Source organism: Phocoena sinus, chromosome 15, assembly GCF_008692025.1.
Source record: "Phocoena sinus isolate mPhoSin1 chromosome 15, mPhoSin1.pri, whole genome shotgun sequence".
Taxonomy (NCBI): Eukaryota; Metazoa; Chordata; class Mammalia; order Artiodactyla; family Phocoenidae; genus Phocoena; species Phocoena sinus.
This window is the reverse complement of record NC_045777.1, coordinates 66227194-66251173: the sequence shown is the minus strand read 5'-3', so window position 1 is coordinate 66251173 and position 23980 is coordinate 66227194. Positions and strand designations below refer to the sequence as shown.

The window sequence follows — 23980 nt, the reverse complement described above, 5'->3', positions numbered from 1 at the left end:
TGCACAGCTCTGATTTAGATGCCATGTTTCCTGGCAGAATTGGTGAATCATTTCGGCTCTGAACCTTCGTTTCATTCACCTCTGAAATCCAGAGGCTAAGGGAATATGAAAAATGAGAAGCTGGCAGGCGCAGCTTGTGATGGGAAGGAGTTAGTTAGCACTTTTAAGCGCAGTAGAAAGGCAACTTGCACTCTGCAGTTTGAAGCAAGGCTGTTTATGTGATCAGAAATGTTTTAAAATGGTCTCTTGGCTTCTCTCAGGACAGCATTCTGTAAGAAGGCTGTGTAAAGCTCTCAGTACTGAAAATACTCCTAAATCTTGTATCCCCAGCCCATACCTACTCTCTAAGCCACTGTTCATTAGTCACATCCTCTTGGTGTCAAAAAGGCATATCTGACTCAACATGAGCAAAGCAGATTCTGACTACTCACACAGCCCCCGTATCAGAAACTAGTGTCACTGACTACCCACTGGCTCAAATGAAAAGTTTATGTGCCATCCTTGTGTCTCCCTTTCCTTCACTACCCACATACAATCCACCACCAACTGCTGCTAGCTCTCCAAATGAGGAGGGTCTCCATAACTTCCACTCTAGTGTAAGCCATACCATCCTCTGCTCTGGACCTCCACAGACCTGCTAACTGGACTTCTGACTCCCAATCCATTGGCCACAAGTGACCTTTAAAAATCCAAGTCTAATTATGTCCCTCTTAATGCAAAGTGTAAAATTCTTCTTCATCTTCCCTTTGCTTTTTGCTGTAAATTTCTTTCCCTACGAGGTCCTGCCTGATGGGCTCCTCTCTCTCCTCCATTTACCCTTTACTCACCAAGCCCAGTCACAGATATTTCTTTTCCTAAAACACATTCAGTTCCTTCCAGTCTTGGGGCCTTTGTTTTGCTGCGCCCTCTGCTGGGAATACCTGCCCCCCGTCCAGCTCTTAGCACAGTGGCAACTTCTCATTATGTGGTTCAAAGAAAAGATTTCTGTGGCTGACATGGCCTGCCCCTTCTTTCTTCAATGCACTTATCATAATAATCTAATATTTTGTTTACTTGATGTAGCAGGTAGAATCTAAGGTGGAGCCCATGATCCTCAACTGTGGTATGCATTCCCTTGTGTGATCCCTCCTCTTCGTGTGAGTGGGACCTGACTGCTTCTAACCCACAGAATGGGGTGAGAGTGATGGGATGTATGTGATTATGCATACACGATTACGCGTTATAAGAATGTGATGTCCATCCTGCTAAGAGACGTTCTCCCTGGGTGGTTTTGAAGAAGCAAGCTGTCAGGCTGTGAGCTGCCATATGACAGGGAATGAGGGCCTCAGCCCCAAAGCCTACAAAGAAATGGATGTTGCCAATGACCATGTGAGCTCGGATGTGGATCCTTCCGCAGGCGAGCCTCAAAGGAGAAGCAACGTGGCAGCGCTGCTGTTGTAGTCTTGCAAAGGACTCAGCTAAGCCAGGCCTGTACTCCTAACACACCGAAAATGTAGGATGACAAAAGTGCTCTTTGTAAACCTTCACGCAACAATAGATAACTAATACACTTGTTAGCTGACTCCTGCATTAAAAAGTAAACTTCAGGAGGCCAGGGCCCTCTTCATTCTTCTTTTCTGAAGCCTCAGAACCCAGCAGGGTATTTAGCTTAGACAGCTAATAGCAGACACTTGCAGGTCAGAAAGAAACATTCAGTAAATAGTAACTGTTAATATTAACACCCCCATGTATTGGCAGGAAAAGGCAGTTCTTGTTCTCTAAGAGTTGAAGGCCCCTTTAGTGACAGGTGTGGCTGACTGTCATGGGATACAGAAAAGTCTGAGCACCAAATGAAGGCTTTATGCCCTCCTGAATCAAAGAGCAAGTATTTGCTTCTGTCTGCCTGGCATACATTCCCTTTCTTTGCGATACTCCTTTGGGATCGGATTGTCCTCCCATCTCTACATATGCTAGCACTCCCACCTATGCAGAACCAGTGGGGCTGGCCCACCCCCTCCCCTGGTTCCAGAATGCACACATGTCCCAGCCCTGATCCCAGTCAGCATATTCCATCCACCCTGGCCACGGTGTTTGGTTTGGGGTTGCTCACATGACCCAAGTCTGTCTAATCGGAGCCAAAAATCTAAATATACTACTGGAAAAGAACAGCTTCCTTGTCCAATAGGGAGTGCTAACTACAAGGCTGATGTAAAATTAGAGCTGCTGGGACCTCCACATGGAGAGGGCCTGCCTAAAACTCAGCTCACACTGAGAAAAGCAGCACTGAGAGATGAAGGGAGAGAGATGCCTAATGACACCACTTGAGCCCCTGGATCCAGCAGCGCCTAAAGTCCTACCTTTCGGCTTTTTAGTTCAGTGAAACGAATCCGTCCCCCTCTGCCCCCACTTTTTAAATCCATTTTGAGTTCAGTGTCTATCACTAGCAACTAAAAAAGCTTTATTACCCAGGATCTGCCATGAAATTGACACAGAAGGAAAAAATGGGTTTGATGTCTAGAAAGGGGGTATTTTGAAATAGAGTGAAGAAAAAAAGTTCATCTAAATAAATATTTTTAAATAAAAGACTACAGGGAATAAACCACTGAAGTAGATATCCCATAGGATTTAAAAAATTTTTGTAGTCCTTTATCATTTTCATGGGACGTTTTGAAGAAATGGTTTAACAAGACAAGTCCTTAAAACAATAAAAAAGTATCAAGTGCAAATATTTTAAAGAGTAACATGACTTAACAATACTCAACAGTGGAAACCATACCTTTAGACTTAGAAAAAAATGCTCTTGGCCGTAAGGTTAAGTTTGGACTCTATTTTCTAACTTTGTCTGAGAGGCTATTATTCCTCTCATATGCAAATATGAATATATGAATATGCAAATGTTGTTTGTCTTTCTGATAAAAGGCTAATAAGGCAGAAGAGCTTGTTCTGTTTTGGATTCTTTCCCCCACCTCTTTTTTCAAATGAGTGAAGAAATAAGCAGCTCTCATTTAAAAAAAAAAAAAAGGAAGAAAGAAAAAGGAAAAACAATAGGTGGCTGCCCCAAATTGGGGCCTCGGATACAAGATCTGAGCCTTTGGGGTCAAGTTACCGGCCTGTAGAGGCTCAGAACCCTGCCAAGTTCAGGTGTGCATCTCTGGGGAGGAGGGGGTGAGAGGTGCGAGGAGCCGCCACGCCATCGAGATTCTCTGCTGATTCTCCATGTGAGGGCCAGTCAGCTGATGGAATTGACCAAGAGCAACAAGATCCCCAAAACTGTCCATTGCAGGACCCTACAAATAAGTGAAAAAGCTAGAGGACACCTCCAGGAAAAACTTGACTACCCAGTCCCTTCTGAGTCATAATCCCAAGGGGCAAGGATGATCCAACAGCTTTCCAGAGGTGCTTGAAAAAAAGCTTTGGTTCCGTTCAGCTGGTCATTCCTGGTAGAGCCCCTCTAAGTGTGTAGACTTCATGGCCAGCTAACAGTCGCCACTGGAGTTGTGTTGTGTCCATAGTCTGTTTGGCAACAAGAGGAAATGATCAGCTCTAAGGCCTCTTTAAAGAGCAATGTTGAGAGTATACATGGCGGAACGAATGACGTTCTTCGTTGGTTTAGTTTTGGTTGCTTCTTGCAACCACACCAGATTTTGGGCTACACTGACTTTACAGATGAGGAAACTGGGGGCCCGAGAGGTCAAAATACCTGAATTAGGGGCAAGGGTTATGATCCTTTTTCCCATTCTAATTTGGATACTGCATTTTCTCCAAATTATTGTTTGTGTCCTCATGACAATCCAGTGAGAGAGGCAGAGCAAGGAGTAAGCCTATTTTACCAATGGAAGAAAACTGAGAACAGAGATGTTGAACAGCTTGTTCAAGATCACACAGGTAAAAAATGGCATAGCTGGGATTCAAATTCTAATTAACTGACCATTTCTTTACATCTTTAACAGAAGGGAGATGGGGCAGGGAGAGAAATAGGTCTGTCTTTTTTCATCCCAGTGATGGTAGGTTTCAGAGGTAAGTGAGAGAGGAGGTAGCACTATTGATACTAACTTAACTGGCTCTATGGATTCTCTTTGAATTTCAAGTAGCCTTGCTAATAACACTTATACCCCAAGCAGGGGAGCTATGGCACACACCAGAGCTTGGCTGACCAACACACATTCCCAAGGCCCTTCTCCTTGTGGGTTTATACTCCATTTCCCAGCCTCCCTTCCAGCTTACGGTGGCTATCTGCCAAAATTCCAGCCAATGAGGTTGGTTGGGATAAGAAAGGGGGTAGGTTCTTGGAAAGATTTCATTTACTTGACAAAAAAGGTCAGACTCAGTTGGTGAGGACTCATTTTTTTTTCCTCTCTTCATCCTGCCTTGAATGAAGTTGGTGTAGCCAGCAGCAGCTTTCTTGTGGCCATGAGGTGACAAGCCAGTGGGGTAAGGATGGCAACACAGAAAGGCAGAAGGTGCCTGGTACCTTGATGACACTAGAGAGGCTGTGCCAGGACTGGGTATCTCCAGCTTGTTGTTATGCAATAAAAATAAATCCCTATTTGTTTAAGCTAGTATCTACTTAGGTTTTTCATTACTTGCCACCAAAGCATTCCTACCTGATAATCAAAAAAAAAAAAAATGAGAAGGAAACCTTACCTCTTTTTAAGCAGAGACGTGAAGAGGCTAGGCACCTCTTATCTTGGGAGACTGAGTATGATGTGACCAGGGTTAGGGTGTTACTTGTGAAAATCTCCCCAAATAGTAAAGATTAACATTATTGCACTGACATGTATTTACCTGGGAGAAAACCAGTAGTTGACGAGGCTGGAGACTACCATGTAGGACACTATGATTGTCCCTGACATGATGAGTGACACGAAGCCCAAGCCACAGAGGACACAAAGCAGTGAGAGGCTGCCCACAGATATGACCAGTCCTAGAAGAAAGCGTGTCAAAGAATCATTCATCTAAAACAGACTGAAAACATCAGACCCTGCACCACTGTGTTTAAAACAACAGTTAACTCAGATGTTTTAAGTGAGGAGGTTTTCCACAAAAATCCAGACTTCTGGTATCACTTAAAAAGGAGGCAATCTCAATACCCAAGTGAGCATCACTGCATGGCAACAACTGCTGGCCTTCCAGTTTCTTCCAGGCCCCACTGTTCCCAACTGTATTATTCTTGGACTGCTTTGCTCACTTTTGTTACCTGTCTTGCCCATGGCAAGAATCTGAAACTCCCTCATTCTCAAGGTCAGGGATGGGATCCCAATGGAATCCTCTAGAAGGAGTTAGCCAAGACAGTAATGGGGGTGGTAAATCATGACCAGTGTTTCAAACTGCCTACCAAATACTATAACTTACACTTACCCACAACCTATGGAAATAAAGGCTATGCAGGCTAAATAAAGTCAAATCTAAACATAACTTTTGATTACATCCTTTACAACCCAGCCTGGCAACTATCACACAGTAACCATAGGGCTGAAGGGTCATTTTACCCACCATTAAATAAGTTTTTAATGGGAATATTAATGAATTACCATCTAATAAGTGCAGAGAAAATACATTTTTATAACATGGGGTCTATGGGAGAAAAGTAATAAAAGATACCATGGAAAGAGGATGGATTTTCATAGTTGACACGCCTGAGTTTGATCCTAGTTAAGTCACTTATGGTGAGACTTTGGGCCGCTTGGAGCTTTAGTTTAACTAATCTGTAAAAAGAATATAATAACAACTACCTCTAAGTGTTGACATGACAATTAAATGACTATCATATATGTGACTCACTGTGGCAGAAAGTCTGCCCAGCACACTTTCTCTTGCCTTCCTCATAACAAAATTCCTCTTTCCAAAGCAGAACTAATAACATGGCAAATGTTGCATGGCAGACATCCTTCCCCTTGCCTCACGAGCTGTCAAATAGCCCACCCAGTACTCCACAGTGACAGTTTCAGGGATGGACTCTGGAAAGGAAGGAAAGTAGAGAATGTAAACAGACATGCTGCCTTTTCATAAAGATTTACAAAATCTTAGATCAGTATTTTTCAAAGGATGGCTAACAACCAGCTGTATCAGAATCAGATGCATTAGGGAATCTTGTTGAAAATTTGCATTTCTGGACCCCACTCCAGACCTACTAAATAACAGTCTCTGGATGATACATGAAAGTCCACATGTTCAGAAAGCAAGTAAGATTTATGCAGACTCAAGTTGCAGAACCACCGCTCTAAAGTGGAACAGCTTTGCACATGCTGTTCCTCCTATCTAGAAGGCCCTTCCTTGTCTACTCTGGGACAAAGTTGTTATACATCTTTAAAGTGCTCTCTCCTGTAAAGCTTTGTATGATACCACAAAAGGGTAGTGGCTCTCTTATTTCTTTCTAAATTTACCTTTGTTTTGATATTGATTCATCTTTCTCCCATCTATCCATCAATATTTACTGAACAACCACTCTGCCATACTGTATTTGGCTCATCCACCTACCGTGCCTGTCTTCTTCTTCAAGTGTAAACTGCCTTGTCCACAATCCCTTTGGTAGGGAAGCAACCCTGGGTGCTCTTAGCTCTGGGAAGCCACAGAATGAGCCAGAGGTGATCACCTGAGCAGATGGCAACCATCTCTTTGTGGACTGTGATCTGAGTTGAAAAGGCAAACTGAGCCAATCAGATATTACTTTCGTAGTAATTTTAACTTAGCAACTCAGGGAGAAGCTGACAATTGGCAGTGGGACTTCAGGAGGAAAGGTGGAGAAGGGGGAACCTCAGTACATAGTAAGGCACCTGGCATGCAACAGGTGCTCCATAACTATCTGTGGAGTGAATTTTAATGTTCTGTTTAATGACAATAGTTAGCATTCATGGAGAAGCTACTCTGTGCCAAGGATTGTGCTAAGTACTTTATGCAACTGTAAGTTTCAATCCTCACAACCCTCTGAGATAGTATTATTATATCCCTATTTTACATATGAGGAATTTGAGGCTCAGAGAGGGTAAATAATGTGTCCAAAATCACACTGGGGGAGGTGGGATTCTAATAGACAAGAACAGGAACCTTTGACAAGAGTGGCAGATGCCCAATAAATACTGTCATCCCAAGTGAGTCATTTTCCAAGGGGGAGAGTAACTGAGTAGGATACCTTCTAGTAATATGACTCCCAAAAACGCAGCCAGGGAGGTAAGCACCACGAGGAGCAGGAAGCAGCCAACAGGAACGGCTGACACAGCAGCAAACACCAGCAAGGTGAGGGTCAGAAAAGGATGCCTGTCCAGGTACTGGCCCACTGGAGACTTCATGAAGGCAACCACCTGTGGGCAAAGGGGACGAGCAGGACTGAATGCCATGTCTGAACCCCAGATTGATGAATTCACCCGAGCTATAGGAAGTATAAGCCAAGGTTATAAAGTCGGAAGGCCCATAGGTAAGAAGTCAACAATAATAATCCTCCCAAGACATGAGTTGCCCCAGCAACAACTTAAGGCAGCTGTGGACAGGGGGCAAGTTTGAGGGCCCCACCCAACCTCAAGTCTTGTGAAAGGAGGAAAGACCCAGGCATGGCTCTACTGCTTCACACACACCCTCTCAGAAGGCATCCTCAGCGTATGTGTGCTCTGATGTAATATATGTACAATTGGCTGCTTACTTCACAGTTGAGGCCACTGAGGCACAGAGAGGTTAAGTCCTAGCTACTTGGCATCACCTGGGAGCTTGTTAGAAATGCAATATCTTGGGCCCTGACCCAGACCTGCCAAAGCAGCTTGTTTTTTTAATGAGATCACCAGGTGATTTGTACACACATTAAAGTTTGAGAAACAGTGGGACGAAATGACTCAACTAGAGTCACACGGCTTCCAAGTGGCAAAATCTAGGCATTCAAAGCTAAATCTTTCCACTTCAGATGTCTGCAATGGCTGCCACTTCATTAGGAGAAAATGTTTTGATGTCATCAACCTGGATACCACAGTCAGGCCACAGCCTGATGACTACTGCAAGCTTATGCTGTGTTAATAAGTAGGTTATCTTCCTCCACCAGGCAAAAGGGTTCTGGAGCTGGCTCAGTGGGGGGTTGGGGAGGGCTGCTTTAATACAGAGCTGGCCCTAGGCATCCTCACAAGGATGGGCTTCCCCCTCTTCTTAGGGTCCACGCCATCTCTCTCCTCAGTGCTGGCATGCTAGTTCCCGTTCCCTTGAAAGCTTCTATCATTCTAGAACTTTTCCCCATCAAAACTCGTCCTTCCTGTGTCTCATTCCTTAGGGCCATGTAGGCCAGCAGGTGAACTGAAGATGTAATTTAAGCTTCAGTGATGGTGGGTGCCACTAACCAAAACACACCTTCTCCTAGAAAGAGTTCTTCACCCAAGGGCCTCAAATGGAGGAAACTGTGGGCAAGCTGGAAGGCAGGAGGATTTTGGAGCTCAAGTTGATGGTGACAAAGCACAGGACTCACTCTGCTTAACTAGAAAAGGCTGTTCCACAAAGCCACCGTTCTCAGTCCTGGGGCTTCAAAGGGTTCTCAGTCCTGGGACCGTTCCCGGCCCAAAATGGCATAACACCTACTGGCTACACTGCCTCCAGCTACTCCTTTCTGACAAAAGCTATCTAAGACTTGGCTGTTCAGCTTCTCTCGCCAGAGGTGACTGTGCCAGGAATCACCTCTGAGCTGGAAATACCCAGCTTGGATACTCTAGGATCAGAACCCAGTGAGATCTTCCCGTTAGGGTGGCTGAAGGTGTGAGAGAGGCAGCGGGGCCACGGGAGTGGGGCTGGATGCTCCTTTAAGCTGTCTCAGGTCTTGATTGCTTTCCAGCCCTAGTCCACGTGTATTCTTAGTAAACCTCCAGGGGTCACCTGACAGACCGAACTGCTCTGTCTGATCCTTAAAATCAAGAGACCCAGTAACCACAGTGGCGGGGGAGCAGATGAGGCTGGAACACCAGAATGCCAGGCTTATGACTTTATACCCAGACCGTCCAGCACAGAAGCCACATGTGGCCACTGAACACTTGAAATGTGGCTAGCATGACCGATGAGTTGGATTTTTAATCTAAGTTAAATTTAAAAACTGATGTTTGATTCAGTCATTGAAAAAATTTTAATTACATTTCAAATAAGGTGGGTATGTTTCAAATAAGTTTTTCAATTATCAATTTTATGAAATCTAAATAGAGACCAAGTATTTCCAATGGAAAATCAGCATGTGAATTGAGATGTGCACTGAATGTATTAAAAAAAGAATGTAAAATATCTCATCAATGATTTTTAAATATTGATTACATGTTGAAATTATATTGTTTTGGATATATTGGGCTATATAAAATATATTATTAAAATTAATTTTACGTTTCTTTTTATGTTTTTTTTTTCTTTTGCGGTACGCGGGCCTCTCACTGTTGTGGCCTCTCCCGTTGCAGAGCACAGGCTCCGGATGCACAGGCTCAGTGGCCATGGCTCACGGGCCAGCCACTCCGCGGCATGTGGGATCTTCCCGGACCGGAGCACAAACCCGCGTCCCCTGCATTGGCAGGCGGACTCTCAACCACTGTGCCACCAGGGAAACCCTTATGTTTTTTAATATGGCTACTAGAAAACTTAAAACTATATATGTGGTTCACATAATATTTCTGTTGAAAAGCGCACACTCAAATTTTACCTAAAAAAAAAACAAGACACGAACTATTGGCATTTGAGCAGGACTGTGATGCAATCAAAGGAATAATTTTAAAAAGATGAACCTGGTGGTCCTGTGCAAGAGGCAATGAGGAAGATTTGCAGGGAAGCCAGCAAGAGATAATGATGGCCAAAACTAGGCTGATGGCAGGGAGGGACAAGGAGGAGGAGGAGATGCAGTATGAAAGTGGAACGACAAAAGAAAATTCAACAGGACCAGGAGACAGTGTGGCATAGGGATCCAAGAGGGGAAAAGCACGAAGGGACTACTTGTAGTCCTTAAGAAATCTAATTTTTTCTTAGCCTCTTCTAAATCTTGGCCCTACAAGGAAAAAATAGAAAGTTATTCAGATATGCAGAGAGACCAATTTAAGATGCAGACAATTAAGCCCAGCAACTGTCTTCCCCTAGGGAGGATGGCCCTGCTCGGACCAGTCGGTCTCAGAAGAGGAAGATATGGTTCAGTTATGCCTAATAATAAGAGAGAACATTCATTAAACACTCAAGTGCCAAGCACTATTTTAAGAGCTTTCAATAAACCTCCTTATTTTTTTCTCTCTACAATGCTACGAGGTAGATAACAAGGCAAAATTTAACATTATTTAAATCCGGGAATTAGACTATAGCAATTAACTTTTCATTCTCCCAGGCAACAGAGGGTGACACAATCGAAGGATGCAAAGTGGGAGAGCTTATTATTCAGCAACATTTTCCATCGCCCTCCTGGAAGCACACACAGGTTATCCAACCTAGATTTTACAGGCATGGTGCGGTGCTAAATAACCCAGGAATGCCAGGCTGGGACAGACTGGCACCATTATGGTCCAGACTCTGTGCTAAGGCCTTCTCAAACGACATCTGAGATCATCCTCACAACAAAGCTATGAGCCTGGCATTGCTTATTTTAGAGAAGATGAGATGGAGAGTCAATGAGCCCAAGCAACTTGCCCAAGGTCAAACACAGGTGATTTATTTTAAAATGCACACATGAGTATGGGAGGTTCCAAAATAGGGACAACATGGCCAGTGTTTAAGGACATGAAGGCTCCATCTGGAACTATTCAGAAGAGAGGCCAATTCCCCGGTGTTAGAATGCAAAAGATAATCAGTATCCACTGTCTTTGCTACCAGAGGGGTGGAGGGCAGAGGGGTCAGCATTATTTAAAACCACTGGTAATGACAAGTCCAAGGTGCTGTGTGACAATTTCTCCCAGATTTTGGTCCTTGTGATTCAGGATTAGAATACAGGTGCCAAGGAGGTAATTCAAAAACACCCTTTGTCCCAAAAAAATAATAATAAAAAAATAAATTAAAAAAACATCCTTTGTGGAAGGAAAGGACCAGCATGAGACCAAAACTATTTTGTCCTAGGTAATCCACACAAGGAGATACCATTGGGAGGGCATCTGCCCAGCCCATGCTCCATCTCTCTTCCCTCCTCTGTGAAAACTGCCCCCTCTCACAGCAGGGGTGGGCCCCTGAAGCCATGTTTATACCAGTGAAATGGAAAGCCCCAGCCCAACTGCCACCTCCCTGGCCATAGGTGACCTGGTCAAGCAGATTCTTGCTCCTAGGAATCAAGCACTCCCAAGACCAGGTCCCATAGAGGATTTCAGCTGGGAGCTGGAGGAGACATGAGGAGTTGAAGGTACCATCCTGGGCGATCATGTCTGCCCATGTGAATGGAAGAGCAAAGGAAGCCAGGCTGCAAAGAGAGGAGAATGAAGCTGATACACAAGGAAGAGTTACGATGAGGAACAGTATGTCTCAAGAGAGGGCACTGAGAGTTATCTCTGACCCCAGTGACCTGCCAGACTCTGGTTCTAACCCCTCCTGAGGCTCCACCCTGTTTACTTCCTGCCTTGGCTTCTATGATAGCCTTACATTTCCCAAAAGCCCTGGGAGGTCTCACTGTTTGTTTGCTTGTTTAACCTATTTGGGACAGGTTTCTGACTCTGTCAGTCTAAAAGTAAGACAATTAAGACTTGACATTCCAGAGGTTTCCTAGAAGAGATGACAGAGTTGTTTCACAAACACTCCATCTGGAAGCCATCTATTCTTATCTGGAACTCAAAGGGTTTATTAACTCTGAGAAAAGATTATAAATTACTTGGGGGAAAGAAATCATCTAAATATCATAGAAGCAAGGGGATGCCTATGTAAATCATGGTATGTCAATCTAAGGGAAGGTTCTACCACCAAGAAAATAATTGTTCAGAAGACCTATGCTTTAATATGGAAAAACACCAATATACAATATCAAGCAAAAATAAAAATATAGAACTACATCTGCCACAATTAAAACCACTAGATCTAAAAATTACATACTAAAGGGTCCTAATAATAACAACAACAACAGTAATGATAACACCACCACTGGATTTGTTAGTGATGGGTTTACAGGTGATTTCCTTTCCTTTACTGCCAATATTACTCTATTCAGTAAACACAATTAATATAATTAATTCAATTAATATAATTTAAAAATTTAAAAGAAACTACCTCAGGACTATCTGAAGAACATCAGGGCTTAGCCAACTGATGATCTGTCCCATCATCCCGGGAGTCAACTGCCCTGGAAGTTATCTAGTCCAAATCTATTCCAATGACCATGGCTGAGGAGCTAAGGTGAAAAAATGAAGAAATGTCAAGAAGTCAGAGTTCACATGCTTTGAAATGCCTACCTTAGGAGGGAGACACGAATATTAACTAAGTTAAGATACGCCAAGTGTGTAGCACAGTGCTTTGCATATAATAAGCGCTCAACCAAGGTTAATTAATGTACAATCCCTATTATTTGCGGATTCCATATCTGTGAATTTGCCTACCCACTAAAATTGATCTGTAACCCCAGAATCAACACTTTGAGTTGCTTTCATGGACGTGCACACGGCAGTGAAAAACGTGAGCAACCTGACGCACATGTTCCCAGCTGAGGCCAAACTAGGCAACACTCTGCCTTCTTGTTTTAGATCTTTATACAACTGTCCTTTACATGGTTTATTTCGTGCCACCTTTTTCCGCATTTTTATGTCTTCTGTTGGTGATTTTGACATTTAAAATGTGTAGCAGTACTGTCTAGTGTTCCTAAGTATAAGAAGGCTGTGATGTGCCTTATAGAGAAAATACCGTACGTGTATTAGATAAACTTCGTTCAGGCAAGAGTTATAGCTGCCTGTATAGTACAGGCTGTTGGCCTGGAGTTCAATGTTAATGAATCAATAATATCTACAGAATAAAGGTGCCTTTAAACAAAAAGACACACAAAACAGGTGATGGTTTGATTGGCTGATGAAAATGTTGCCACCAGAAGTTTGCCAGAACCTAATCCTGTACTTCCCATTTGAGCAATTGTTCAGTATGTGCTAATTCAGTGTTTGAGGTGACTCAACAGAACAGAACTAACACAAATTATATAACGAGAATCAACGGAACATGTAGATGAGTATGAGGACCTTTCTCATGGAGCTAACTTTTAGTAACAAGAGTCTCAGCCTGCTGGCTAGAAAGCTGCTTGTCCAACCTAAAAATATCTTGCTAAATCCACAAAGAGTGCCAGAGGCATTTGGGGATGAGTTCAGAAAAGATCTCTATAGAGTATATTGCTCTAGACTGCAAAGGTCTGGCTCCTCAAACAGATACTAGTGGTGTCCAATACAAAAAAACAGATCACCAACCAGTTCACTTTCTTACATATACATATGTATTTTATGGGTATATTGCATAGAAAAAAAGTCTAGAAGAACATACAACAAAATGCTAATAATATTATCTCTGAGAGCTATTATTTTTCCCCTGAAAAAATGCTGAAAGGCACATAGAAGAAAGCAATAAAGTTAAAAGTTCAAGAAAGCAGAATATACTATCTCAAGTCCCATTGCCATTGAATGGCTATTGAGCGCTTATAAAATGGCTAGTTCAAATGGAAATGTGCTGTTAAGTGTAAAATAGACTGGATTTCAAACTTAGTACAAAAAAGAATGTAAAACATCTCAATAACTTTTTTCATTAATATTTTTAATAATGATTACATGTTGAAATATATTTTAGATAGGTTCAATAAAATACTCTATTAAAATTAATTTCACCTGCTTTTTTTTACTTTTTAAATGCGGCTACTAGATACTTTTAAATTACATATGTGGCTTATGTCGTATTTCTATTGAACACTGAATTTCTAGTGGAACACTGGGCTCAAAGTAGACGTTAGCCTCTCATTTTCAGGGTAACAGGTCAAAATTAACAGCAAAACAAAAAAAAGGATGGTATCTGTGGCACAGACTAAGAGTTGCCTCTATTTCCAGCTAAAGAATTGCATTTGCTACAAGGGGTGATCATAAGACTAAATTTTGGTCTATGAGATGCAACTGGAAGCTTTGTGTGTGTATGACTTCCAGGAAGTCTCCTTAAATTGGAGGTGGTATGCAAGTCTTTCTCTCCCCACATCTTATTGCCTAGAATATGGATACAATGGCTGATACTCTAGCAGTCATCTTGGACAGTGAGTTTGAAGGTCACAACTCAGACATGACAAGGTGGTGAGTTAGAAAGATTCCTGACCTACCTCCAAATTTCTTCTACTTGAGAGAGAAATAACTTTCTATGGTGTTTAAGCTAGTATTATTTTGGGATCTTCCATTATGTGCTCTGATTGGAAACTGACCTTTGAGTTACTCTGGACAGCCGCTATCAGCAAAGACACCCTCCTCTGCAGCTCCTGAAAGTCCTTTGAAGTACTTGGGGGCTCTTCTTTCACCATCCTGAAACCCACTTCAGGTCTCTTTAGGGATTAATTCTACCAGTAAGCTCTTCAGTGCAGGGCACAGTCAAATCTCTCATGTCACCTTGTCTCTTGCTGGAGGAAATGAAAAGTATCTTAAACCATTAGTGGTCTTCACCCAACTGACCCAACAAGAGATTCTACTATCCTCACACACTGATGGTGGGCATGCAGATGGAGGGTAACTTGGCAATATCTATCCAAATTTCAAATTGCACACACCTTGATCCAACAATTTACTTTCCAGGAACTTGAAGGAAATAATCAGTTATATCAAAACATGCCAAAAGGATGTGCAGTGTACCCGTTTCTAATACATAATAAATAGTAAAACAGTGGAAAGAAGCTGTCTACTAACAGGAAATAGGTTAAATAATGATAAATTCATAGAATGGAGTACTGTATAGCCATTAAAATGATGTTGATATTTATTTAGTGAAATAAAAATATATCTATGATGTGAAAAAATTATAGAATACTATATATTGTTACATATTTTATGCATATATCCATAATATAAAACACATATATGTATTTATGTATTTTATGTATATATCCATAGTAAAATAAAAGATCTAGATGGACATATAAGAAAATGTTAATGGTATTGTCTCTGAGAGCTTATGCTTTTTTTTTAGCCTGACAAAATTGTGAAAAGAATGTGGAAGAAAGTAAGAAAGCTGAATACACTATTTCAAGTCCTATTGCCTTTTTTTTTTGGCCAGAAAAACTTTTTCAAACAAGTGACAGTGGCCAATACACTAAACAGGTTGGCTCCCAATTATATTGTGCCATAAATTATTCTCTTGTAAGTCTCAGCTCCGTAACAAGAGAGGCACCTGAGGGACAGACTTTGCCACAATTATACCCTGTGACTCAACAGGCTGGAATTTCCAGGACTGTCCCAATCTCACATAATTATTTATTTTTAATAAGAGCTTTTTGTTAAGTTAGATATCTATCTTTTAAACCCTTTTTAATTTTCATATAAACTAATATATTGTTATTTTATATTTCCCAGAATAACACTGTAGGGCTGGACACAGATATCTTTTCCATTTCTCCCTTACAACTGATCTCCTGACCTATAGCACAAACACCTAAAAGATTCTGTCACAGTGGACAAAATTAACTGAGAGATGCTCACATTTATTTACCATACTGAACGTCCCCCATGCTAATTATGTGAGATGGGAAGAGGTATCTCCTAATATCTATAGGGTCTAGCACCAAATTAAAGCACATTTTAATCTCTCCAGCTAGAGATTCTCTGCTACAATCCCTTTTGTGAAACAGGAATCCCCTGAACAGGGCAGGACTAAACTCCCATTCCCATACTGTCTCTGAAGCTACAGCTGGCACAGATTTGAATTTGCGATGTTCCCAGCACTCAATTCCCCTAATCTCCAATCTGCAAGGGTCAGAAACAAGCCCAGCTCCCCTACTGGTCTCCCAGGGCCTTGGAAACCCAAGCGCCACCGGGCCGGTTTGGGGAGTCCAATAGGGGCCAGCGTGGGTAAAATGCCAGCGGCCACATCCGTGGAACGCAACCACCGGGCCACCAATCCCCAGACCCCCTAGTCACTCACTCCTCGGAGGGGCCTCCCTAGGCACTGAGAGGTCTCGGGAGGAGTGAAGACGGCAACCCCTTAACCCGACGCAGCGCACAATTTCCCGCCTTCTGCCTTCTCCGCGCCTTCCGGGCTGAGCCAGGAGGACACGAGCCAACCCGCCCTTCCCCTTCCACGCCCCACCCCTCCAAAAGCCCCCGGCTCTTCCACTACCGCCCCTCCCTGGGCAAACGGAAACCCTGAGCATTCCAGCCGGGCGGGGCAGGGGTCGCATCTCCGGCTTGAGGCCGGGAACTGCCGGGCGCCTCGGGCCTATCAGACCTCCCCCTCCCCATCTGTTTCCAGTCTCTCAGCCTTCCTAAACGCGAGAGGGGACAGGCGGCCAGTTTCTTGGGATCCAAGGAGAGGGGAAAAGGGGGGTGATGCAGGTACAGAGGGGGCTCTGCGCCCGAGGGGGCACCGAGGCTGAGAAATGGGAGCTTGGGGGCGGGGAGTCGAGTACACCGTCATTAATTTGGGGAGGAGAATCCCACCTGTGGTACTTGGAGTTCCCCTCTCTGCAGTGAGGGGGGAGGGGCCCTCCGTAGAGAAGAACCCGGGAGGGAGGAGGGCACCCATTTTCATTAATCCTAAAGAGGGAGTTCGGAGTCTTCCCAACCAGGTTTCCCAAGAAGGGGAAGGGTCCGGGGTGGGATGGGGATGGCAACCCTTTTACCAAATGTAGTAGTAGGTGTAGGGGTGTATGTGTGTGTGTATGGGGGTCTCGCAGGGGCTCGGAGGGATAAGACTCCCCTTATTAACAAACGTCGTGCTGAAGGCTTCGGGCGTGGGACACCGACTATCCTCTCAACCGACTCCCCCCCCACCGCCCTCCTCCAAAATTTGTCCCGCCCGGCGAGGGGGCTGTCTAGCCAGCCGGGTCCCCTGCGCCCAAGGTGGCAGCTCTCACCTGGTCCCGGCGGCCGCGCTGCAGTCCGAGCAGCGTGCGCGGGCAGCTAGAGGAGACACGCCCAAGCGGCGGCTCTGAAGCGGGAGCCCGCCTTCTCACTCCACCCCCGCCAGCAGTCTTCCTCCGCCGCGCGGCGCCGCGCCGTCCCTCCTCTCCCCTCCCCTCCCCTTCGCTTGGCTCTCCCCGCCTGCAGCTCTTGCAAAGGACGCTGTCTCCCTCAGCTTTTTGGAGCCTCCCGGACAAGCCACGAGTGAGGAGCACGTGAGGAAACTGAGGCTCAGAGAGAGTTGCCCTTCCTACACTCTTGGCTTGGAGTGAGGGCGCCCAGGCCATCTCTGAGACAGGTGGACTGGCAGCTGAGAACGGGTTTTCCCAGGGTCTCAGGGCTTCCCCTGCCTAAATACCCTGAACCAGCTCTTCTGGAAGCATCTCTGGAGCTCAGGACAGACAAGTGATGAGGTACGACCTTGACTGGAAGGTTTTAACCATTACTTCTCAAACGCAAATATCATGAGCCAGTGAGATCCCTAAAGATCGGTTCGATTAGTATCTCCATTTTATAAATGAAAAAGTCTAATCCCAAATCCTTCAGTTTCAAGTCAGAGCCAGAACACATGTTCCTTGGCCTGAAATTCAGCCCATACAGCAGGGTTTCTCAAGGGGCAGCGAGCGCTATTGATATTTTGGTCAGGAAAATTCTGTGTTGAGTGGGCTGTCCTGTGTATTGTAGGATGTTTAGCAGCAACCCTGGCTTCCAACCTCTAGATGCCAGTAGTACTTTCCTTCCCTGCAGACCCCCAAACATTGGCAGATGTCCCCTGGGGGGCACAGTTGTCTAGGTTGAGAACAACTGCCATAGAACATACTCGTAAAGACCATGAACCGAGGTCCAACAGTCCTGGACTCTGATCCCAGGGCAGTGTCTTACTGTGTGGATGAGTTAACCTCGCTGAGCTTCAGCTTCAGCTGTAAAATGGAGAGGGATAGACTTGAGAATTGGCCTGCTACTGCACAGTTCTCATGCCCTTTCCATCCAGGGACCTTTGCTGATCTGTCTCTCCTCTGTGACTTGTGTCCGTAGGCACCTGAAAAATAACTCTTTAGGAAAGATCAAAGCAATCACAGGGTTGTAGTGAGGACTGGTGCAATAATGGCTGTAAAGAACCTAGCACCTATCGGGAACATAGGAGGAGCTCAAAAATATTTAACGTATTGTGCTTTTCTTTTTCTGTGTCTTATCATGGTTACTTGGTATATTTTTCTTTTTTGTTTATTTTTATTTAAAATTTTTTTTTGTGGTACGCGGGCCTCTCACTCTTGTGGCCTCTCCTGTTGCGGAGCACAGGCTCTGGATGTGCAGGCTCAGCGGCCATGGCTCACGGGCCCAGCCGCTCTGCAGCATGTGGGATCTTCCCGGACCGGGGCACAAACCCGTGTCCCCTGCATCGGCAGGCGGACTCTCAACCACTGCGCCACCAGGGAAGCCCTTTTTTGTTCATTTTTATATTGCGGTATAGTTAACATATAACATTATATTAGCTTCAGCTGTACAACGTAATGATTTGATGTTTGTGTATATTGCAAAATAATCACCACAATAAGCCTAGTTAACATCTGTCACCATACACAGTGACAGAATTTTTTTTCTTGTGACAAGAACATTTAAGATTTGCTCTCTTAGCAACTTTCAAATATGCGATACAGTTTTATTTTGACTTCTTTCACTGATTTTGCCCACCCTCCAATGATGTATTCTACCAACTAATATTTCTAGAAATAATCAGGCTGGTGGATAGAGAAATAAGCTTGGGGATAATAATAATAAGCTAAGGGATCCTGCCCTAACTCCACAAGCGCCAAGAAGGGGGGAGCTAATGGTGAAGATAGGAGGACATGGACGGAAAAGTATTCCTAAATGTTTACGTTTCAGGCAGTCCTGTCCGTTTTCATGCCTTTTGTTCAGCTGCAGTGTGATGGGTGCCCCATCCAGGAAAGGGTTGGTTATTGTTTGGGTTTGGAGGGTTTTTTTCTTTAGGACAAAACTGCAACCCTCCTTACCTGGTGGGTGTTGCTTTGGGAAGCTGAATTGAGGCCTTCACTGGAAATTTTGTTCAAGGGTGCCATCTAGGGGAACCTCTGTGAATCTTCTAGTTCCTTTCACTTGCATTTTTGTAGGTCCAGCCAGATTTTGGGTTTCCTTGTGTGTTGGCTGCCTTCTCTATCTACCACACTATATATTACCCAACGGTGGGAATCTTAGCATCTCTCAGTAGCACAAGGACTTGGCTCTTGCTGACCATTGGATGGGTCAATAAATTAAGTCCCTGGATAAGCAACTGTTTCAAGCCTCAGAAAAGATCTGCCAGAAACACTGGGCTCTGAATTACAAATGTGTGAAAATTTCCAGCAACAGATTGAGACTCTAAGCTGTTAACACCACAAAAATGGGGGTAACCTAGAGGCTAGCTGACCTCTTCTCCCCATATTGCCAGATTTAACAAATAAAAATACAGGACAACCAGTTCAATTTGAATTTCAGGTGAGCAACAGGTAACTTTTTAGTATGAGTATGTCTGGGCATCCTGTGTTTCATCTGACAACCCTATGTACTTGAAGTTGATTAAGGGATTTGAGGATTGCATCCTCACTTGGAAATTGCTGAACAGAAGATTAAGTCAGCAAGCAATTCTGGTGCCAGTGAGGTGGCCTGGGGCAGAGGGGAGATGATGGAAGTTTCATTCTCTTTGGCAGATATTTTTTTTATTTTCTATCTTTCTTCAGACTACATGTAGGCTTTTGGTTAAAGCCATGGAGCAGATTCCATAATCAGGTGAAGTTCTAACTTTGCCACTGACCTAGCTGAGTGACTATGGGCAAATTACTTAACCTTCCTGTTTCTCAGTTTCCTCAGTCGTAAAACTTGGGATAGTTGTATTCACCTTCTCCATTGTTGAGAAGATTTGGGAAGATGATGCTCATTAAGTGCTTACCACAGTGCCAACAGCTAATATACATCAATAAAAGCTGTAATTATTGCTTTGATGTTTTTGGACACAGGTAGACTTAAAGCACACAAAATTTTAAAGGGAGGTGTGTCTCCTACTCACCCACAAGGTCACGGGGCTCATGGGCACCCTACCAGGCCCCTTCCAGAGTTCTTTACTTTGTTGGGTTACAGTTGCTGGGTTTTTTGTGGGACATGGGGTTTCATATCCTATTATAGAAGGCCTGGTAATAACCCCATTTCCGTCTAAAGTCTCAAACCCTGTCACTGGCTCATTTATTCCAAACACTATTTGAAACTGTATATATACCTTATGGTAGAGAGTGCAAATGTAAGGAATGAGGAGCCTCAAGGTTATTTTGAAGGTATGGAAAGCCAAACTTTGAGGGAAAAGTAAGAAAAAGGAGAAATGGAAGTACTTGGTACTATGTAATGCTCATTGAAAGATCTCAGAAATGTTTGTTTTATGGGCAGGTACTTTATGGAAAGAACACTGGACTCTGGAGTCATAAGGACAGGGTCCACATTGTATCAGCACTACTTAGAAGTCCTGGCAGTTTAGGAAAATTATGTTTCTTTCTCAGTTTTGGTTTTGTCAATCATAAAATGGCAACATCATGGAGTTTTGGGGAAAATTGAATGACAAAACATACATATATATATAGAAGCCTGTCTCCCAAAAAGAGCTCAATAAATCTAACTTGATTTTGAGAAAATTTTGAAAGTGACCAGTTAACGTGTGCTTTGAATGTCTGGGCAGCAGCTACTTGTATCTTGTGTGTGTGAGCGTACATGTGCATGTGTTCCTGTGTTTATCATGAGAATGATGTTAGCCACACTTATAGAGTGCCTGCTGTGTTGAGTGACCAAGCTGTCTCAGTTTGCCCAGGACTGAGGGAGTTCTCAGGGTGCAGGACTTGCAGTATTAAAACCCAGAAAGTCCCAGGAAACTGGAACAAGTTGGGCATCCTTCTGCTATGTGCAGGTTGCTTTACAGGTATTATCTCATTAACTCTCAAGCCCACCTATGAGGTAAGTTGTCACATTGCTGGCATTTTACATTGTAAAGGACGCTTGGAGAGATTAAGCAATTTGCTCAAGCCACATAGCTAATTAAATGTGAAGGACAGGATCTGAACCCAGACCTGTCTGACTCTAGGGCCCAAGAATTTAACCACCACTCTGTGTGCATTTAGGCGCCTCCAAAGGCACAACCTCTTGTTGCCATTCACCTCCTGGATCATTGCTAAACACTTTTCCACCTTCCCTCCTGTCACCGAAACTTCCTGCTGGACAGCTGGCCTACAGCAAAGGGAGAGACCTGGACACAAAGCTGAGTCAAGACCAGTCTTGTATCTGGGCACAACAGAGGCCCCTCCTTCCCTAGCAACAGACACTGAAGCCTTGTGACTGGCCCCAGGACCTGGGTACAAGCTCCTCCAGTGTTAAAAATAACCCGAGAGGAGGAGAGAGAAGAGTTCAGGCTGCCAGGGGGAATGTTTGGTGGGGTGCTTCCTCCCTCTTCTCTGTGTTAGTATGTAACTCTGCTTCAGTTTCTTCTCTACAGTGAAGTCGGTGTATTCCTGGAAAAGTTCCAAGGGAGGTGCTGCTCAGGGGAAGGGAAGAGCGGCCATCACATGAAAGCTGCAGCACAGAGCCCAGCAGAGCCCCAAGGCTGTTCCTTCATTCTCTAGCTTCCCTTTCTCTCCTCTTCTACCTGGAAACTCCTCAGGGGGCTGAAGTCCATGACCTTGGAGAGGCAGCCCTGTGAACAGAGCTTTCAGAACATCTGGAAAGTTCCAGATGTGTCATCCCCATTATGCTATAAGGAATTTCAGAGCCACTGATAGGAGAGGAAGAATCTGTGTCATCCCCATTATGCTATAAGGAATTTCAGAGCCACTGATAGGAGAGGAAGAAACTGAGAGCTCTTTGTTCCTTTTTTTAATATTTTTATAGGTCCAGTTAGAATGGAGAACATGAGTGACATGGATTGCTCATCTCAGAAGGTAGGTATGAATTTTAAGGTGTATTTCTTTTTTCATACCTGTAGTATTTTCAACATGTAGGGAAATTGGAAGTGGGTGGAAAGGGGATGTTTCAATCATAAACCAATTGCCATGTTAGATCTCTTTGACCAGGCATATATGTTAATCAAATAATGTCCTTGAATTATGCTTTGTGCTGAATTAGTCTTTTGGACATCTTCAAGTTTTGCTGAGAAAATTTCAGGAATAGACACCTTTCTTTCCCTTCCTTTTCAAGGCCATTAGACCATATGTTCCATCCAGCAGTTCCCAGCACTGGAGGTACATATATAAGAATATACTGGGGAGTATCTTGAAAATATAGAGACTTGGCCTTGCTCCCAAAGATTCTGATCTCAAAGGTCTGGAGTGGAGCCCTGCAGTCGGTATTTTTAGCTAAGACTCTAGTGACTCTGCTGTTGCAGGTCCTTAAGTGAGCATTTGGAAACTGCTTCCGTGAAGGACTTGCAAACATCACATGTAGTCAGAAATAAGCACCTGAAAGTAACAGTTCTACCCAATCTAGGTGCCAGAATCTTGGTGGAGAAGCCAAGATCCACTAAGTTGCCATACATTGAAGTGTATGGAGCATTTTACACTCCAGAGGAGCATTTTAAACCAAAACTTTGTAGAATTAAAGTGGATTTGTTGATAATTAACTGAGCCCACCCCCTGAAATGGAAATGCTCTGCAATTTACCAGAGAGAACGCTTACGCATTAGTATTTTTAACAAACCGTTTTGGGTAGCCAGGTAGTTCTTACAAAAATCTCCGTCTCTTTCACCTTGAAGGTGCCACAGAGGATTCTTAACCAGGTGTGTTCAAGAAAACTCTCTTTGTTTTATGAATTGATTTCTAGATCTGCTAATCTTGTATGTGTCCCATGTGTCCCTGTCCCATGAACTGAGCTGTTTTCTGCTATCATGGTTTAATGACTCTGTGTGTATAAATCTTAGTCTGTGCCCATGAACTAGCTTAAAGTTTAATTTGTTCTTCAGCAGTTCTGCTTCTCTCCATTGTGCTCTGCAAAATGCTCAATGTTAGTTTGCTTTCTTTTTTTAATATAAATTTATTTATTTTATTTTATTTATTAATTTTTGGCTGCGTTGGGTCTCCGTTGCTGCGTGCGGGCTTTGTCTAATTGCAGTGAGCGGGGACTACTCTTCGTCTAGGTGCGTGTGGTTCTCATTGTGGTGGCTTCTCTTGTTGCAGAGCATGAGCTCTAGGCATACGGCCTTCAGTAGTTGTGGCTTGCAGGCTCTAGAGCGCAGGCTCAGTAGTTACAGCACACGGGCTGAGTTGCTCCGCAGCATGTGGGATCTTCCTGCACCAGGGCTCGGACCCGTGTCCCCTGCATTGGCAGGCGGATTCTTAACCACTGCGCCACCAGGAAAGTGCCTAGTTTGCTTTCTTGCAAGATGTTGTTTCCTTTCTTTATTATCCCAAGAATGGCTTTTCTCTTTATGCGATGACTCAGCTGCCTCTGTGTCTATCTCTTGGATAACCATCTCTCAGTATGGAGGGACTTACATATGATTCAGTCTGGCTCAAACCCAAAAAGGAATCTATGGGCTCAAGTAATTGGGAAGTCCAAGTTGGATCCTGGGGTCCAGTTGATGTCATTGGGAGTCTGTCTTTGTCCTTCTGGTGCTTTGCTTTCTTTCATGTTGGCTTTAATCTAAGGAAGACTTTTTTCACATAAGGCAAAGATGGCTGTTGAGAGTACCTCTTTCTCAATGGCACTATCAAAAGTGTCAGGAATGATTGCGATTAGCCCAGCTTGGGTTACACACCTATCCCTGAACCAATCACAGTGTCTAGGAGGAGAGAGTATTCTGACTGACCAGACCTGTATCACATGCTCTACCCTGGACACAGGCTGAAAACTATACAGCATGGACAGAAATTGGAGTAGAGCCAGTTATGTCCACTAGGGCTCTATTCTGCCTGTTTTGCTGGGAAGAGTAACTTCCCAGTATATGTCAGGGCTGAAATCAGGTTTACCCCAACCAT

General features: G+C 43.9%; 2 protein-coding genes across 3 annotated transcripts in view; one reads left to right on the top strand and one right to left on the bottom strand.

Annotated features, from left to right (window-relative positions):
* Positions 1 to 2416: 2416 nt before the first annotated feature.
* TMEM159 (transmembrane protein 159) lies at positions 2417 to 17046 on the bottom strand. 2 transcript variants are annotated; one of them, XM_032606540.1, is made up of 5 exons: positions 16937 to 17046; positions 14300 to 14491; positions 7109 to 7277; positions 4765 to 4903; positions 2417 to 3492 (listed from the first exon to the last, which is right to left on the bottom strand). In XM_032606540.1, exons 2-5 carry the CDS (start codon positions 14393 to 14395, stop codon positions 3456 to 3458), a joined length of 441 nt encoding a protein of 146 aa, XP_032462431.1. In that variant the 5' UTR covers positions 14396 to 14491; positions 16937 to 17046; the 3' UTR covers positions 2417 to 3455. The 2 variants fall into 2 exon arrangements, 1 of the variants encoding a protein (XP_032462431.1); XR_004345930.1 differs by lacking the exon at positions 2417 to 3492 and adding an exon at positions 5581 to 5936 and having other exon boundaries at positions 4777 to 4903; positions 16937 to 17035.
* Positions 17047 to 21919: 4873 nt separating this feature from the next.
* The window catches only part of DNAH3 (dynein axonemal heavy chain 3), a 193652-nt gene continuing 191591 nt past the window's right edge, over positions 21920 to 23980 (top strand). The window contains exon 1 of the mRNA XM_032605510.1: positions 21920 to 21949. Coding sequence (XP_032461401.1) covers positions 21920 to 21949 — 30 coding nt within the window. The remainder of the gene's footprint in view (positions 21950 to 23980) is intronic.